The sequence below is a fragment of the Bidens hawaiensis genome, unplaced genomic scaffold, assembly GCF_021521415.1.
Source record: "Bidens hawaiensis isolate Kalapana, Puna unplaced genomic scaffold, B.hawaiensis_p1.1 tig00032491_1, whole genome shotgun sequence".
Lineage (NCBI taxonomy): Eukaryota > Viridiplantae > Streptophyta > Magnoliopsida > Asterales > Asteraceae > Bidens > Bidens hawaiensis.
Window position 1 is genome coordinate 41,216 of NW_027495550.1, and position 19,072 is coordinate 60,287.

The 19,072-nt window shown below is 35.1% G+C and overlaps 1 protein-coding gene and 2 pseudogenes across 3 annotated transcripts; 1 reads left to right on the top strand and 2 right to left on the bottom strand.

The window, feature by feature from the left end:
* Window positions 1-3,283: 3,283 nt before the first annotated feature.
* LOC143583690 (endonuclease 4-like) lies at window positions 3,284-6,086 on the top strand (annotated as a pseudogene). Its single transcript, XR_013144227.1, has 9 exons — window positions 3,284-3,396; window positions 4,234-4,414; window positions 4,504-4,614; window positions 4,697-4,752; window positions 4,847-4,930; window positions 5,165-5,257; window positions 5,352-5,419; window positions 5,528-5,601; window positions 5,714-6,086. The product of XR_013144227.1 is annotated as an endonuclease 4-like (transcript).
* A 1,803-nt stretch (window positions 6,087-7,889) lies between these two features.
* On the bottom strand, window positions 7,890-11,508 carry LOC143583686 (uncharacterized; annotated as a pseudogene). Its single transcript, XR_013144226.1, has 5 exons — window positions 11,208-11,508; window positions 10,873-10,921; window positions 10,287-10,404; window positions 9,080-9,562; window positions 7,890-8,342 (listed from the first exon to the last, which is right to left on the bottom strand). The product of XR_013144226.1 is annotated as an uncharacterized LOC143583686 (transcript).
* Window positions 11,509-12,979: 1,471 nt separating this feature from the next.
* LOC143583691 (protein STRUBBELIG-RECEPTOR FAMILY 3-like) lies at window positions 12,980-18,610 on the bottom strand. Its single transcript, XM_077065932.1, has 17 exons — window positions 18,574-18,610; window positions 18,263-18,425; window positions 17,441-17,570; window positions 17,293-17,364; window positions 17,143-17,208; window positions 16,986-17,057; window positions 16,831-16,902; window positions 16,361-16,432; window positions 16,178-16,243; window positions 16,004-16,069; window positions 15,594-15,922; window positions 15,111-15,364; window positions 14,760-15,031; window positions 14,296-14,434; window positions 14,097-14,218; window positions 13,713-13,869; window positions 12,980-13,094 (listed from the first exon to the last, which is right to left on the bottom strand). The coding sequence occupies exons 2-17, from the start codon at window positions 18,363-18,365 to the stop codon at window positions 13,020-13,022; spliced, it is 2,067 nt and encodes a 688-aa protein (XP_076922047.1). The 5' UTR covers window positions 18,366-18,425; window positions 18,574-18,610; the 3' UTR covers window positions 12,980-13,019.
* Between the last annotated feature and the right edge of the window lie 462 nt (window positions 18,611-19,072).

Genomic DNA, 19,072 nt, shown 5'->3' on the forward strand with positions numbered 1-19,072 from the left:
TTCGGATACAAGCCATCAGGGAAGGCCACCCGCGCAGCAAGGCTACACGCACAAGGCACTTAGCTCTCAATCACTCAGTGTCACCTGAAGGAATGAGCAAAGCCGGGGTCAATCCCACACAAGGGCGGGAGGGGGAATACTCCCGCCCAAATAAGCCAGTCCGTACGACAAGGGAAGATCTTCTGTACTGTACCTGACGAGGTATGGGCAAAAGATCAGACTAAAGATACGACAGCTTATTGACAACAGTATGGCGAGCAGCATGCTACTGTACTGTATGTCACTATTAGCCGCTGCCTACTCACCAACTACTGCCATACCACGTGCATAGCCGGCAGTTGGTGGAAAAGGAATAGTACACAGCAGGCCTGGTCACTATCAGCCGCTGCCTACCCACCAACTACCAGCAGGGCACGTGCGTAGGCCACTGTTGGTGGAACAGGAATACTGTTGCAGCCGACCACACCTCCTTGGAAACCTACCTTCGGCTATAAATACCACAAATGGTATGACCATCTCATCTTATCACATTATCATCATATTATAACTGATATCTGCTCTAACAATCTCTTAATATACATTTATATTTAAAGAGCAATCTAGTCTGATTCTCACGCCGGAGGGTGGTCACAAGGAGGAACCCCCCCTTCTCAGTGACAAGCTCACGGTGTCTGTTTTGCAGGTTATCAGAAGAACCATCTTCTCCGGGTCTAACCCCTCGTGGGAAACATCTATCTAACCCCCAGGTTACCAGTAATCTGCCCGGGGTCCGGTTAGTGTTTCTTCACTTTGTAAACTCATCACTTTGTAAACTCATCACTTTGTTTACGTACGTATACAGTATATGTATGTTCTTACCCATAATTTTTTGTAAATGCTGTTATTATAATTTAATGGAACACGTCAATGCTAGCTCGACGTGGATTGCGACGGTGGATACGAGGTTTAAGGTTATGCGTTTGTGTCCTTGTCGGTAAATTGGTGGTTTGGCAGGGTTTTATACTAAAACCAAAAGTATCCACATATCATTTTCTACAAATAAGTATTTGTTCTTACTATATAACATTTTTCTTTCGTATTATTACATTTTTATTTTATTCAATGCATCTTTCGAACAATTCATTCTTACGTGCCAATCTTACAAATACTTTACAATGAACCTCAAAGTTGGTGTGATAGCGATAAACCTAACGAATATTTTAAGTTCGATACCAACTTACAGCTCCAATCTATTTAAAAGTCGTCTATGTCTCTATGAGCTTAGTCTATTTGCAATACTTTAATAACAACCATATAAGGACGGCTAGCGGTCCAACAAGTATATATAACAACATATATACATCTTTGTAAGACTCACCCAAACAATTTATCTTGCTAGCTAGTTAGCTATCAAAACCCTCAATTGCAGTAAAACTTGACAATGATGTTTTAGACTTTTACGAAATGTGATGTGAATAAAAAAAAGGAATTTATAATTCAACAAGAAAATATATATAATAGCTAGCCGGTGCATCAAGACACACTCTTTGGCTTATATATATACACACAACATCACACGTTACATTCCCATTATTATTCCAACTGACCCACTCATAACCATGGTGATCAAGATGCCAACTTCTGACGTCAAAGCCGATATGTGCTCATCCGAATCACTCTCTTTAACCGGTCTAGTATGCACTCAAGCCCAGCCTCGAGATCCTGAGCCAAAATATCACCGCAGAAAAGCCACAAAAGTATCAGAAAATGATATTAATTTTGAGTTCAGTTATTCTGCACAGTCTCCCGCAGTAGTTAAGCTTCACAAGAAATCGGAATCTAGTGATCTTTTTGAGCTGAAACTGGATCAGCAATCACAAGTTCATGGACATTTAACCATGAAAGATGTGTTGGAGCCGCGGTCTAAAGGCGGGATGAAGAAGATGAAGGATCAGAACAATGGTGGTTTTGCTCAGAAGCTCATGCAGTTGATCACGACTCCGTGTAGAAGTTGCAAGGTGGTTGAACCATCGGTTGTTGTTAGTAGAGCAAACACGGTGCAATGGGTTTAAAGTTTAAACATATATTATGCTTTCTCTCGTTTTCATTATCCATTTGGTTATAACTTATTTTGGAATGTGTTGCTCGGTGAAACATTAATTATTGATTTAGTCTCGTTCATGACATTGTTTGAAGTATGGAGACTTAGATTATCTCTAACTAAGGGGTGATAATTTCTGACGTAGCTCAAAACACGATACGAAAATAATCAAGATTTAGGTTGACATATCTAACCTGTTTAGAAATAGGTTGTGTCTTGATTGACTTAGTTTACTAAACAAGTCATGCTTGGTTGGCATGTTGAGTTAAATGGGGCCGGCTAGCAAACCAGTTTAGTTAATCAAATTGATCCGCCAATACGTTCATGACCTTAAAGCGTGTACAACTTGAATATTGCCGTCGATCCATTTAGACAAATGGGTTAAAGAAGTCGTGTTTAGTTTAATGCTTGCTAGAAGAATTATAACTCATTAGACAACAATGTTCCTAGAACTTAACCTTTAATTACCATGCATCAAGGATTAATTAACACAACACTCTTTAAGTTTTAGGTCAAGAACCTCCTACTCAAACTTCATGTTCACTTTCTGATATTGATAACACCTTATAGAAATCTCCAAACCTTTCATTGATTTCGTATTCCCCTCGTTCTTTTCTCTCCAAACACGTTACATTTCTCTGTCTAGCTACATGACAACCTTCGTCGTCATATATCTATAAAAGTTTACACGCTTGGTATAAAACCGTCTCTCATAGTTCATTTTACATAATTATTGACGACAAACTTAATGTTCATTCTTTAAGTCATTAACACCCTATGCCAACACTTAAGTTTCATCTAACCGGTTGTCAACTCAACCAACATACTTTATTAGAATCATCGAAACCTAACATAAAACTACAACGCATACACGGTAAACTCAAAAATGAGATATCACATTAATTAGCGGATATTGTTATTCCAGTACCCCAACCCGACAATTAGCTATGTCGTAAAACTATAATCAATGGTTTGGATCTACTCGGTAAAATTCGATAAAATGGTATTATTTTATATACTATATTTTTAAAATTTTAAAATACAAAATATATCAGCTTACGACGACGTCGTATAGTTATTATTTTGTGGGATGATTTTGTAGTCACCGCGAATATCTGTAAATTAGGGCTTTAAAGTTTAACAGGATCGAAGTGATCAGATTTGGTAAACCCCCTGACCTAAACTGCAGCTTGATTCAATTAACTCAAATGAAGCTCTGGTCAACATATTCTATATCATTATTGTTGTTATTATTAATTCCTGGTATTCATGGATGGGGCAAAGAAGGACACTACGCTACTTGTAAAATCGCTGAGGTCTAAATCAATTTCATTTCAATTTTTTTTGCATTCATGTTTGTTTATTATTGCAATGCTTTTGATTTCAGTTTATTTAAATTTTAAAGTTTTGATTGAGCATTTTGACAAAATTTGATGGTCAACATGACCATTGATCATTATACATTAGTCAACGTTGTGAGTTAATTAATCTTTTTGTGAAATTTGAATGATATCCAAGACTAGGCACAACATTTGTTGCTGTTGATTAGGGGTGTAACTGTAAACGATCCGAGTCACTCATGAGTAATTTCTCAAGGTTGAGCTTGAGCTAGGCTCGTTTCGAGCTCTATTTCTAAAGCTCGAGCTCGGCTCGGGTTCGACTCGTTTGTTTTATTATTACCTTTTTTACTTATATTTATTTTTAGTATTATTTTTATATATAACATAATAAAAGCTATTTACTTATTTCTATCATGATTTTTCATATATTAATAATTGTTATAAAAATATATTAATTTATTACATAAAAATTATATGAAAAATAGGCTCGCGAACCGGCTCGAGTTCAACAACTGAAGCTCGGGCTCGTTTATTAAACAAGCTTATTTTTAGGCCCGAGCTCATTCAAGCTCGGCTCGGTTCGAGCTTTTAGTGAGCCGATCTCGAGCAGCTCAAAAGCGGCTTGGCTCGTTTGTGCACCTACTGTTAATTGTATAGATATGAACTCAATTATTTCTCTATGATTAACATTGCTAATTGCCATATCTTTCTGATAAATATCACTTTTGTGTCAGTTACAATGTTATTTAAGAAGCAGGTTATTATCCTCTGTGCGAGATTGATGATTGTTGTAATTTTGTTTTACAATATTAGTCGTTTCTTAGTGAAGAAGCTTCGAAGGCGGTAAAAGAACTGCTTCCAGAAACCGCTGAAGGTGATTTAGCTTCTGTGTGTTCATGGCCTGATGAAATCAAGCATCAGTACAAGTGGCGGTGGACTAGCGAGTTGCATTATGTTGATACCCCTGATTTCAGGTGTAATTATGATTACTGCAGTAAGTTAACAGCTCTCCTGTAATTTCAAATCAGCAGCTTTAAATCACTTAACTAAGCAATTAAATCTGTTATAATAATAATGTTACAGGGGACTGTCATGACTCATCTGGAGTCAAAGATAGGTGTGTTACTGGAGCCATTTACAACTACACGGAGCAACTTGTTACTGGCTATAATGTCTCAAATTCAGTTGTTAACTGTACGCACCAACTGTCATTAGTTTTTTTTTTAACATTTCTACACTAATTGGAAAATTATAACTTATAATTTTTTAATTACAGATAACCTGACCGAAGCACTTATGTTTCTATCTCATTATATTGGGGATGTGCATCAGGTGAGTTTAGTTTGACCAAAAATCAAACACTTCTATCGAAACCAATGTAATTTATTGCAAAACGACAATTAAGAATTTAGTTTTTTGTTTACAGCCTCTGCATGTTAGCTTTACTTCCGATGAAGGTGGAAACACAATAACAGTCAGGTGGTACAAGAGGAAGACTAATTTGCACCATGTATGTTAAAGTTTTATAAAAACTTGCATTTTTCTGTTTCGTTATACAGTTTTAATGTTTTATAGATTGATAACCTAAATATATATATTTTTTTAATTTATAATTCTGCAGCTATTTTATATAATTTACTATAAAACGATTACAATATAGTGGCAGGCAAACGGGCAACAAGCTGTGCCGCAACCCCCTTTTGAATAGCAAAGCCAATCCTGCTAAAAACGAATTATATTTCAGGTGTGGGATAGTGATATAATTGAATCTGCCATGAAGACATTCTACGACAAGGATATAGATGTCATGATATCAGCAATTGAGAAGAATATTACTGTATGATTTGTATTCACTTGTTTAATAATAAACTTACATAAAAAGTACAAGCTTTCTCATGTTTGTTTTTTCTTTTGTTACTTTTATGAAATAGGATAAGTGGAGCAACGACATCTCTTCATGGGCGAATTGTACATCTGGTGAAGAAGTTTGTCCCGACCCGTAAGAATCTTTATTTTGTCTTTTAAGGGTATTTTAGTCTTTTTCTCGATACGGGAATACATACCATGACCATGACCATGACCATGACCGAGCGATGAACTGTTTCAGGTGGGCTTCTGAAAGCATCAAGTGTTCGTGCAATTACGCGTATAGAAATGCTACACCAGGAAGCACTCTTGGAGGTGTGTTACATTTATTTAAAACCTCAATTAACATTTAATTGATAGAACTCTAATGAAGTCTTAGTTTGACGACATTAAAATGCGTAATTATTTATTTTTCACAACGTGTCAGACGATTACTTTCTCTCACGTTTGCCGGTTGTGGAGATGAGACTTGCACAAGGCGGGGTCCGTTTGGCTGCAACACTTAATCGGATCTTTGATCCATACGTTTCGATCTCAAACAAATTAGCATTTTTTGGGAATATTCAACACATGGCTCACACGACTTGAAGCTGGATGTTAGTCAACAAACTTACTTTGTGAATTAGTTAATTGTGTTGGTAGTTGGCATGATAAATCTTCTTTGACATGTGCATTATGCACAATGTTTACATGTTTATTTTTGACAGCCTTCTTATTTGGTGCTCAGAATTATGTACATGCATAGTACTTGAATTCTGTATTAACTGTCATTTATGAGAATCCAACGAACAATTATATTATGCAAGTCAATCGAGTGACATGACTATCAAATAATTCAACACATTAGCGACAAAATATCATGCATTTTACATATATTGAAAACCATAAAAACGAATGTCAATACATTTCTTGTTAATACTGACACCGGTACATATGTCATTCAGTTGGAATTGGTTCGTCAGGTTATTAGTACGGCATCTGATATAGTTTCTGATACTAAAACATGCTTTATTTTAAAAATCGTGTATGTCGTTTTTTTATAAAAAAACAGCAAACGCAATATGTATTATAAAAGTAAAACAGACATGTTTAAATGGTAAGTAAATTCAAAGTTTAGGGGGGCTATTAGATGTAAGTTTAAAAAATCATGCTTAAAGAATAAAGACTAGTCTACCTATACGGCTATAATATTAAAGCAAAAACCATTTTTCCACTTGTCATTCAACTAGAATAGTTAACGAGGATACCAACTAATATTATTACTATTTATAAAATTACTAACAAAGTTACAAATGTAATTTTAAAAATTGTATTAAGTGAGATTTTTAGATGTTTATAAATTATTTTTTTTATTTATCATTATTTATATTTTATGAATCCATAGGACATGTTATTACGTATATTATTAAATTTATTTTCTTTTGCTGTATTTTTTTAACCACATGTGTATTACACGGGCTATATCCTAATCGTGTAATATTACAGTAAAATTTTACTCCTAATACATTAAATGCAATGATAGTAACTTATCTGAAACAATTTTTAAATTTTTTCTTTTTCTCACAAAACATTATTTTTTTTCCCTTTAATTGTGTAAAGTTATAGTGCAAATATATTAAAGTAATATCTTACTCTTGATACATTAAATGCATAACTTTTCTCACAAAACATTCTTTAAATTTTTTTCCTTTAATCATGTTAAGTTATAGTGCAATTTATTAAAAGTGATATCTTTTGTATTTAATGTATATAAGTATATGACTATTTAAGAAGTCTTGGTTACACCCACAAGGCCACAACTATCATCTCTTCATTCTAATATCAAGCAATATCAAACATCAAACTAATGGCTTTCACATCAAAACGTGCTCTTGTGCTAGCATTTTTTATGTAGGCGTTTCTTTTCATGACGTTTGTTCCATGTTACGGTATGAATAATTTCTTTAGTTTTCCGTATATTTTAACGTTCCTCAGCGCAATCCATAAACATTACAATGAAGAAATGTACTAATCAAATGTTTTTATATACAGCTCCTTCTCCAGCATGCCTCGGAGATTGTAGCGCGCTCAGGGAGGATTGCTTACATCTTTGCCAAAGACTGCAATTCGCATCCGGTGCTTGTGTAGGAAATAGGTGTTGTCACTAGTAACTCATGTTAATGGTTATTTCATGTAAACCATTTTTCGAAGCCTTCGATGCTTTTAATAAAATCGCCTAAAATAATTTTCATCAAATTCTCACATTCTTCATTTTTCTAAATTTTTGTCACCTGATATTGCTTCCAGTTCATGAGAAAGGACAACTATGCAAACTCATGTACTAATAGTAACTTTCTGAAGATTTCCTTAAACAGATAAGCCAACTAATGACATAATAACTTTTAACTATGAAAAGGACAACTATCAACAAATCCAGTTAATCCACATCAGCATCCATCACTTTTGATGAGTCTTTTTCTGATGTATACAATTTCTAGGCAGTGGCAGCGGCTGTTTACCACCTCTACCGCCACGGCTGTTTACCACCTCTACCGCCACCTCCAGCCCTCCTCGTCCGCCCTAATCCTTTTTTAACGGTTTTCGGATCACCAGCGACAGGAAAGTCAACATTTGACTTTACTCCCTTCGACCTCCGGATTAAGGGTACTAGAAATGGAATTACCGCTGACTTTCAAATACCCATGTGGGCCCGCCATCGGGCTAGTAACTGGAAATTTAACCACGACCTTCGGTTGTTTACATGGGGCCCGTGGTCTAACACTCCGGGGTCTCACGGGAGTGGACATTGAAGGAAAACATAGGATAGATGATATCGGTCTGCTACTGTTAGAATCGGTTAATAACTCTTTGTACTTTTTGGTTAATATGCCCCGAAAGGTCAATGCAGACTGGTACTCTCGTGTTCGTTTTGAGTAGAACACAAGGGCGTTATTGGCAAGTAAAAGCAAGTCTTTGAAGAGTTCTCGCGTTGACTTTATACAGTTGTTAGCAATTCTTGATCTTATTGTGTCAAGATCCATATGTTGCTTAACGGTTTTTCTATACCGTGCTCGTTTCTGCAAAAAACAAAAAAAGCTTGCCTTTCAAGGTCAACGAATGGACTATAAAACAAGTTTTGAGTTTTGACTTCTTGGGTCAACTGACTAAATTTCATAATAAAGATTGACATGAGTTTGCTAAATCTTGGAAGATAACATTATACATGTGTGAAATAGTTTGTCTACATATAAAATGGCAAAAATAGGGGTGGCAATTTTGAAAAGGGTCGTGTTTGGGTTAACCTGTTTAGTTAAAAAGGTTGACCCGTCAACCTGTTTAGTTTATGACCCATTTAACCCAACAACTCGATTAAGACGTTTAGAACTTGGTTATAACCCGCCAAACCTTTTGATATGTTATTAAACATGGACCGTGTTCAAGTTGGACAATTCAACCTTGAGTCCCCTTAATTTGAAAAGCAGCGAGTTTGACACTTTGACCACAAAAGTCAAACCATCACACTTGTTTTTTTGCTGCGTACTATCGGTTATTATTAGAGGTTGCAAGACAAGCAGTTCGGGCAGGTTGTTAGCCAGTCAAAGCAGGCCGGGCTAAAAAACTAAACACTATGCATCAGCAACCAACCCGGGTCATGTTGGAATGACCCATAAAGAAAAATAACATTTTTACAATAATAATCCAAATTTTAAATAAAAACAATTTAGGAGGTTGTATGTCCTAAAAACACAACCCAACTTGACCCAATAACTAAACATGCCAATGAAGAGAACCCAAGATTGAGGTCATTTATTACATGACTATCAAGACGGCGTCTAAAGACCATTGCATACTGGTTCTCTGTAACAGAATTAAAAATTCCCACTAAATCATCATCTGCGCTTGATGACCGCACACAACCACTGCTCGTTGAAGTCTCGCCCTGCCGAATCCCGCTACTAGACCCCAAATTCTCACCCTCTACAAAATCTTCTTTCACATCCCAACTACCATCTTTCCTCTTTCGTTTTCCTCTTCTTTTTCTAACCATACATGATTCAGGTACTTCTAGTTTTACTTCGGGTGAATCTAGTTTGGGTTGCGGCTTTGTTTCAATATTTTCAAGATCTTGGGTGAAACTTCCAGCAGATGCTTCAAATTCATCTTTTGATCCTTGTTTTTGAATACTTTTTATGTTGACCGCGTTTGTTTTTGGTGATGATAGAGGTGGGGATTCGGTCTGGCTTGAATTGTAACAGATTGGATCACATGTCACACTTTGAGCTTTGATATTCTCAAGCTTTGATACAAGAAGCCTATAGAAAAGTTGCAGTTTCTAAGCAAAGCCGTAACTGATGAAACAAAGACGATTTGACTATTTGATTAATCATATTTCACATTTTATTGCAAAATCTAGGGGTGTCAATCGTGTCGGGTTGGCTGGTTGAATTTTTTAACCCAAACATGACCCATATTTTTATTTGTGTTATAAACATCAAATCCTAACCTGCAAACTTAAAATAGTGTAACCCAGACACAGCCCATTTAACCCATTTATCTAAACGTGTCAAACGGGTTGAGGGGTTATAGCTAAGTTGTAAACGTGTTGATCGAGTTGGTGGGTTGTAAAGATATGGGTTAAATGGGTTAGTAGATCAATCTGTTTAACTAAACAAATTAGCGGATCAGCCTGTTTAGCAAAACTGATTAAACAGATCAAACCCAAACACGACCTGTTTTTTAAACAGGTTGGATACGTCAACCGAAAACGTGATTCACTTTGTGTTGTTTTTGGGTCGTGTCCGAATTTGGCACCCCTAGCAAAAATGCCAAAAACATACATTGTATGCGTGATTCTAGACAAGTTATGGAAATGTAAATTGGGAAAATAATAACTTTTTAAATCGATTAACTATTCATTAAAGATTTTGACAAAAGGTGTTCCGGGTCAACCTGGCCCGTTTTGACGAGTCTAGCCATTTGGCCACCTTTACTCATAAAGAAGTGTATAGGTGGTAAAAAACTGATAGGTTTGACCTATAAAATGAGAAAGATGAGACTGACCCGATTGATTCTTCTGATTTCTCAAGGGCCCACTTCAATTCAGCAACTCGACGTTCACGTAGCTCATCATACCAATATCTAACGGATTAAAACCATGGTGACCAACAAATTTAAATGCTGTTCAAGATTTGTTTCAAAACAACCATGCTATGTATAACAAGTTTGATAAAATCAAATAGTGATTTTGACTTTCTTGACCATTCTGGTTGACTTTTCATCGTAAACAAAGTAACAAACCACCATTTTATCAAGTAGATTTTATTATTATTATTACTATTATTATTATTATTAATATCTCTGCAGTTGGTCGAAAAGCACAAAGGTTGCAGGCTACACAGGCTTATTGACATTTTTGTAAAGTGCTTTATTTTGAGACCATAAAACCAAACCAAGTTCAGTTGTTTCAAAAATCAATCACTAAAACGAGTTCGACTTTAGGAGTGAAAATGAGCTCGATTCTTGGACCACAAGCAAATGTGTGTGTGGACGGGGGTAGCTCTAGCTCTAGTATAAATGCATCATATGAAAAAAAAACAGGATCCTCACTTGCAACCATATAGCGTTGTTGCAGGTCTTCGTACCTCGCTCTACACGCCTGCAGGTTGCATAATGTGAGTACAAAATATCAAAATGTTGCAACAATCTTTAAAAAGCCATCTATTTTATGAAAGTAAATACACTTTTCTTCATTTATCAATAGTTAGTTTGTATCAAATTTTATAAAATAGGATAGGTGGGCCCACATGACAAAATGTTTTTCCAAGATTATACAACATGCATGCCTACGTGGCAGCTACGTGTCATTTACGTTTTCATTTTTTAATTAAACAACTACACATAAATAATAATAATAATAATAATAATGAAATGGTATGTGAGACCTCTGGGGTGAAGTAAGACGGGTAAGCGGTTCGGGTACGGAGTTAGGAGGAAATGAGGTCCCAGTCACCGGTACCGTGGCGGAGAACAGCACCGCCGAGGATAAGCTCCTCCCACGTACCCCATACCTTCCTCCTCCTCATGACGTCATCCATTCCCGCCAAAACCCACCTTTTATTTCATTAAAAATAAACAACAAGGCGTCCGGCGCACGCTAACAGAAACCCTTATTCCGTCGACGGAAACCCATCGCGCATAATTGGAAACTATTAATTCGAAAAGGGTGTTGGAATTTGAGGGGCAATTTGGGTAATTTGGTCGGAATTGGAATCGGAATTAGAAACACGAAAGGGGTTAAGAGAGAATAATAATAATAATAATAATAATAATAATAATAATGATAATAATAATAATGATAATAATAATAATTGGGTCAAAAGTTTTAGAAATAATTTGAAAGAATATGATATGATGGATGATACGAATACGAATACGAAGAAGAAGAAGAAGAAGAATGGTTTTCCTGTAAATTCTCTCTTCCTCACTTTCTCTCACTAAGATAGGCATCCAATTTTATTATTTTTTTACTCTTTATTTTTTTTTAAATAATTTGGCTGAATAAACTCACTTAAATCTTTCAATTTTATAATAACTAAGAGGACGCTGGTAAAATTTAAGCGTTGATATGGTAAATTGACGTGAATTCAGTTCGGTTATGAGTGTTATTGTATCGAAACTAAAAAAATGATAAAACAAAAAGAATTATAAAAATTGGGGTCGACAAATGGTGTGGCATCGGTCGGTAAAACTCGATCGTTGATAAAACCAGACCGTTATCGATCCCGGACGTTGAGGCGGTTGAGTCTATGCGAATTCAATCGGTTTTCGTCATGTTCGTTATGGTACCGGAACTAAAAAAACTAAAATCGGCATTCGATCGATTTTCGGTACGATACTGAAACTAAAACAAAACGCGGTGAGTTTACGCGAATTCGGTCGGTGTCTGTCGCGTTCGACACGATATCTTAACTAAAACAAAATAATGAAAAAACGAACAAGAACAAAGTTCACACTTGGTAAGTTTTCATTACATTAATTCCAGGCCGAAACTAAAAAAAATAAAACAAAAACAAATACTACCAACAGGGTGCCGCAAAGTGGCCCAATAGAGACTTTGCGGCACCAAAGTTGTAAATTATTATATATAAATATAATAATACTAGTAACAATAACAATAATGAAATAAATAAATAAATAAAACTTTAAAAGAAAAAGGGGTCGAAGCAGTGACCTCCCGCATATAATAATGCTGACGTGACGTCTCTAATTGTGTTTATATAAACTAGTTTGAGGATTGATGTTTATAACACAATTTCTCATAAGAACAACAACATCTACTCTTAGTTAGGCCAGAGAATCAAAATAACAATTTGTACCAACCTGTAAATACACGAGTCCTATTCAGGGAAATAAAAAATATCTGAACACGGCTCGTTTAGCTCATTTTCATGTAAGCTATATAGACTGTAGTAGACCCCATGGAGTCCAAATTACTAAAAATGCAGGTCCTTCGAATATATAGTAGTTTCTCCACATAAAATGATGTATCCAGTTAGCTTCTAACATAAAAAGCAGTTGCACAATTATACAACAAGCAAAACTAATCAACACATTGACATATATCCTAGAAGAGTAGCAAAGTCCCATGAAGAAATTGTCAGCCCAACAACCCTCCGATGAACTAGAAATCAAAGAATCTGTTTCTGCTGCAATGACGTTTCTAAAAATTGACTACGACCACATTTAAGCTACCATTAATCCTTCATCTTGGTCATATGCTCGAGATACTGCACGATATCTGACATTGGTGGTCTAAACTCTGGTTCGGCCTGCAGAAAAGTAAAAGATTTTAATGACTGCAGTTATAATGATTAAACCAAAAAGGTTGAAACAAGCAAACCATCCATTCTTTGACTTTTGAGGTCAAATCTACAGTTATTCAACTTATTGTAGTAGTCATGATGTATTAAAGTAGTCATAAACTCGATGCTGACTATTATTATTTCCTACCCACAAAGTAAGATTGTTAGATGTAGAGATCAAACCTCGACCAATCTTTTTGACCCGAAAAGTTAAACCATTCATTGACTTTTGAGGTCAAACCTACATATATTCTAGTACATGATTTATTGTAGCAGTCATAAATCTTGATGTTAACTATAAATCTTTCTTACACCCAAAGTCAAATTGTTTGATGTAAAGATGAAATCTTGACCAGTCCTTTTGACCCGAAAAGCCAACAATGAAAAACATTCTATTTTTAACAAAAACTAGAGGTAAATAAACTTGTCGCCGTCATCATCACTACGAAACATGAAATCCAACACATGGATTCTCTTCCATTTAGGAAAATGTTGTACATGTTTGTACCAAAAAGTCAAACTGTTTTCAACAATGAAAAACGGAAAGAATGCATGTATGCAGTTATGCACAAAAGAAAGGTCTACCTGAACGCAAAGAGAAATAATATCTGCAAAGCGAGATAAAGACTTGGAAGAACAAGCAGCATCAAGAGAAGGATCCACCATTCTTGACAACGCCTCTATATCATGAAGCCTAGGAACCGCCCATCTTACCAAATATTGCTCCCCACGAGCTCTTGATCTATAAGTATCACAGTAGTTATTTTTTAACTATACAATAAAAGTTTCATCTTAAAGGTAATAAAATGGTCGAGTTGTGTAACGAATCAAAAAAAGATCCGATAATTATAAAAAGTTTGAACTTATTTCCTTATAAAATTTTGAAAATTATATTTTGATGATAAGAATAAGAAAAATCAAGTATACTTTATACTTGAAAGTCAAGAGTTGACTTGTTAGATGGATAACCTGTCATGAGCTTTTCGAACGGTGAGAAGTTCTAACATAACAACTCCGAAACTATAAACATCACTTTGGTAAGTATAACTTCCTGACTCCAACTCCGGGGCACCATATCCCGAACCTTGCAACTAATATAATAATAACCTAACTGTCAGAAATCAGTTACTAAAATTTCAATGTGAAAGTTGTTACACGAGATACCTACCTCACTAATGTAGCTCAATGGTATTAGTGGAGCCAAACCACAATCTGAAACGCGTACATTGAGCTCTTCATCAAGCAGAATATTTGCAGATTTGAAGTTTCGGTGGACAACAAGAGGTTGACAAGCCTCATGCAAGTACCTAATAAGCAAAACAATTAAATGAAAAATCACTTGTAGTTAATATTCGTGATATAATATCTAAGAAACACTAATGGGCAGATTATACAAAGATGGGCCTAACCCTAATGTACTCAATCAGCATAATAACCTATTAAAGGTTGTAGCTTGTAACCTTTTGAGACACTTTTGTTGACTTTCGACCAATTTGACTAGTTTCACATCTAGCTAAGCTATTAAAGTTTACCCATTTGACCCGTTGGAGATAAATTATAACCGAGCACGGCCCACTTTAGGGTAAATGGGTCACGAGGTGGATGAAGGTAAAAGTTGAAAGAAGTACTTACTCCAATGCTTTTGCAGCTTGAAGTGCCATATTTACACGAGCTTTCCATGAAAGTTTCTCATGAATATCTTCAACTAGATGCAGTGCTTCATGCAGTGTCCCATTTTTACAGTGTTCATGGACAAAAAGTCTTTGACCATGCTCACAACAGTAATCAACGAGTCCAACTATATTTTCATTTTGAATTTTTAAGACATTTGACGCCAAGTTCATGAAATCTTCATCACTCCATTGCCTTGAATCTGAGTTCTCCAGTTTCTTTACAGCCAGTAGCTAAAAGAACATAAAGTAAGTGAATAAGTTGTTAATAAAGGTGACAATTTCAACCTATTTAGTTAAAAGAAAACGTTACCTTCCCGTTAGGAAGGTGGACCCGGTACACTGTGCCAAGCATGCCTCTACCAATTATATTTTCTTGAGAAAAACTATTTGTATACTGCTGAAGGGATGAAATTGAGAAAGATCTTGGAGAATCTACGTTTGTTGATATATTAGGGCCCGTTGATGGAATTGGAACCGGTTTAACAACGGTCCTTCCTCCGGTAAGAAGTTGTGGAGGTAAAGGTGGTTTCGGATTCTTGGAAATCGTTTCCATTTTTTCCTCTCCTACAAATTTATTGTAGAAGTTAGTTATGTTAGTTAGTTGACACGTCAGCATAGGTTGTCACAAGTTGGTTAGTTTCTTTATCCCTTTTGTGTATAGACAAGCATGTAAAACGTATTGTTTATAGCTTAATTGATGTTGAAAGTATTTGGTTTGACCCGAAAATTCACGTTTTGACCTTTTTCGTATAGAATAAAGGAGCAAAGCATAAAAGAAAAGGATTAAACATACCATTCTCTTTATGATGAGATTGATATGAAGAAGACTCTTTTGGCATCGAGTTCTTTGTATGATCGCCAACTTTGATGGCTGACTTTTCTTTGCGCCATCTTGAGACATAAATGCAAAATCCAAGTGCAAATAAAGCAAGAATTAAGAATCCAATAATGACAACCGACATGACTGTTTTACTCAATCGAGACTTGGAAGGGTGCGGTATCTCTGAAGAAGACGGTCCAAATACTTCAATTCCGGGTGGTTGTGAGTCGAAAGGTGATGACAATGGAGACAAGGCTGGTGATGAAGGAATAATAGTTGTATTAAAGGGGTTCCCTTTGTTTCTGCATTGCATGAAGGTGCAACTGTTATTTCCATGCAACGGTTTCTTATCTAAAACAATTATTATTGTGTTTCTTTTTTACCTGAAATCTGGAATGTTCAACAATTTTTGAGGTATTGGCCCGGAAAAAAGATTATTCTCAATATCCCTATGTAACAACAAAATATTTATTTCAAGTTTTCATGTAAAATAATCAAAGCAAAAAAGATGAAACTGTATGCATTTAGAAAGGTTTTATATGGAAAAAATATAGTACAAGTCAATAAGCGGAAGATCTTGCAACACGTCCAGTACACCGGTAAGATAATTGTCCTGCAAGTGCCTGCAAAAATACTAAAATAAGATCTGTTCATCAAAATTAAAACCAGGAACTCAGGAAGGGTGACATGGCATGATGTTAAAGTTTGAAAATGTTTTAAGCGTGTAAACTGTGTCTCACAACGTGGAAATTGATGACAAGTTTGCCATGGAAGGAGGTAAAGGACCACTTAGATTATTAGCAGACAAATCCCTGCAACAAGACATTAAATTGAAAATATAACTACAAGTTATAAACATGATATATTCATTTACTATAGGCAGCACAATGACGTCTGAATCATTTTCTGTCCATATTTTTTGTACATAACTAGCGTGTCAGGTAAGATTTTAAAATTATTTCATTATGCAATAAAATACCGATCAACCGTTTCTCGTTTAGCTTTTCTTTTTATCCCCCCCCCCTCCTTTGACTGGTCAACCGTTTCATAAGTAAGTGGCTAAAAGTACCACCTCAAGGATTAAGAAGAAAAGTTTTGTGCATTTTGCATCTTGTGAAGAGCTTGGATTTAAGACTCAATTCCATGGCATACAAAACTTATATTTATAAAACATAAATGAAACATCAGGATTAACAAAAAGAAGGCATACAGATTAATCAAGCCCTTAAGTTGTTGAAAGGAATCCGGAATGTCACCGCTCAAATGATTGTTGTTCAACGACCTATAAGTGTATAATAGAAAAGAGTTGATAAAAGAAGAGTACATATAGTCTTGATAAAGATAATACTTGAACACAAAACTTACAAGTCTGTCAGTTGACCTAGCATAGACAAAGATTCGGGCATGCTTCCCACAAGTTGGTTTCCAGACAGAAATCTAACAAAAAGTTAAATACAAGGATGTTATTTCACTAAAAAAATTCTTATTCTTGAAAATAAATATTGTTAAATCATTAACATACAAGGTCTTCAATGTAAGTGGCAAATTTGATGGGATACTGCCTCCAATGTGGTTATTGCTCAAATCTCTGTGCATTAGAAGACCGATTATAATATACCAACATGAAGAAAATTGTAATTTATAAAATTTGTGAATCACTTTTGTCACTCACATTTGTATGATCGAAGCAAAAGCTCCCAAATTGTCACTGAGTTCACCTCCCAAGCTAGCATTGTTAAGGACTCTGCATATACTCAAGAGGTAACTAAAAAAATTGATCAAAATAATTTTTCAAGAAAATATGATAATTTATTTCATACATCCCGGTTATGTTGGAATTCACGCATTGGACGCCTTGCCAACCTCCTGAACATGGATCTCCTGCTCCAAATTGCCATCCTTGAAGAGGGGGGAAACCAAGGGTCGCGTATAGACTATTTATTGCTATAACTGTAACAAAGAATTTGTATAGAAAGATTAACAATAACAATAACAATAACAATAATAATAGTAATAGTAATAATAAACTAAAAATTGTTTTGTTATTTGCATTTTCTCAAGAACCATGGTTTGTTTAAAGTTTAAACAAAATGCAAGTGCTACTATAGCATCACCCCCTTTTACCAACCAATATTTTAGGGTGTGCATGAAACCGAAATAACGTACCCAAACAAAAACCGAAGGCTTGTTTTTATGTTTTCATAAAAAACCAAACTTTCGGTTCGGTTTTGGTTTTGCATGCAATTAAAATTCAAAACCACAAAAACTGCTGAATTTATGAGTTATTTTTTTAGTTTTGAATTTTTAAGTAATTTATAAAAGTTTAATAAATAGTGTAGCCAAAATATTGTAGCCCAAATTCATCATTTTGGAGCAAATTTTGTTTTGACCCAAAATTTTCAAGCCCGAATGGCAAAAACAAAAATGCCCACACCAAACGCAAACTGAAAACCAAATCAAAAACCGAAATTTTGGTTTTTGGTTCTGTTCAAGTCCAAAACTGCCACGAGTAGCTCACGGATTTGTTTTTCCATAAGGTGGTACAGCTAGTGTAAGTTTGTAAAATTAATGAAAAAATATGTACTGATAAAAACTCTCACTTCAAACTCAACAAAAAATAAAGAGTCAAGTTAAAGACTTACAATCACCAGGATCAGTAAACCCGAAACAACTCGGTATAATTGAAATTAACAGTAAACCCACAACAGCAACAGTATAAATCTTGAGTTCTGAATTCCACATCATCAAATTATGCCCAAAGATTTCAACTTTAATGGTCTTGAGTTCAACAGATAAAAACACACACTGAAACAGAATGTGTTTAATAAATTATATTTATAAAATCTAAGACCAACCCACATATAAAGATTCAATCTTGGACGAAACAAATACATAAGATTGATATTTGAGCAAAAAAGAATAAAACCCATGAGTTAATTCATGTGAAACTTACTGTGTGAGCTGGATATGAGCAGAACAGAACAGAACAGAGTGTTGTTAAGTGTTAAGTATGTGTAAACAAGAACCCTAATAAAAATGTGAAGAGAGAAAGTGATGGTGGCAAAAAGCAAGCAAGCATTTTGCTGGTTCAGTTTTCTTTCTTTAAGCTTTATCGAAGAACGTAATAAATTTGAAGAAATGTGTGTTTTTTTTTCTACTGTAACTGTTCGACCGTTGGTTGGCTCGAGTCTAGAAGAGAGAGACTTGTCATAATAATGTGTTTTGCTTTTTATTTTTATTTTTAACTTTTTTAAAAAAATAATAAAGGTCTCGTCACGAGACTACAAAATTTACGTGTTACACGACATAAAAATAATCAGATATTTAGTAATTATACATGACCTGTTTAATTAAATAGATTGATCGGTTGGTCTATTAACTTAACAATTAAAACTTTGCTCCCTTGTTTAGTTAAATTCACTTAATTATTTTTTTCTAATTTAAAAACTAAA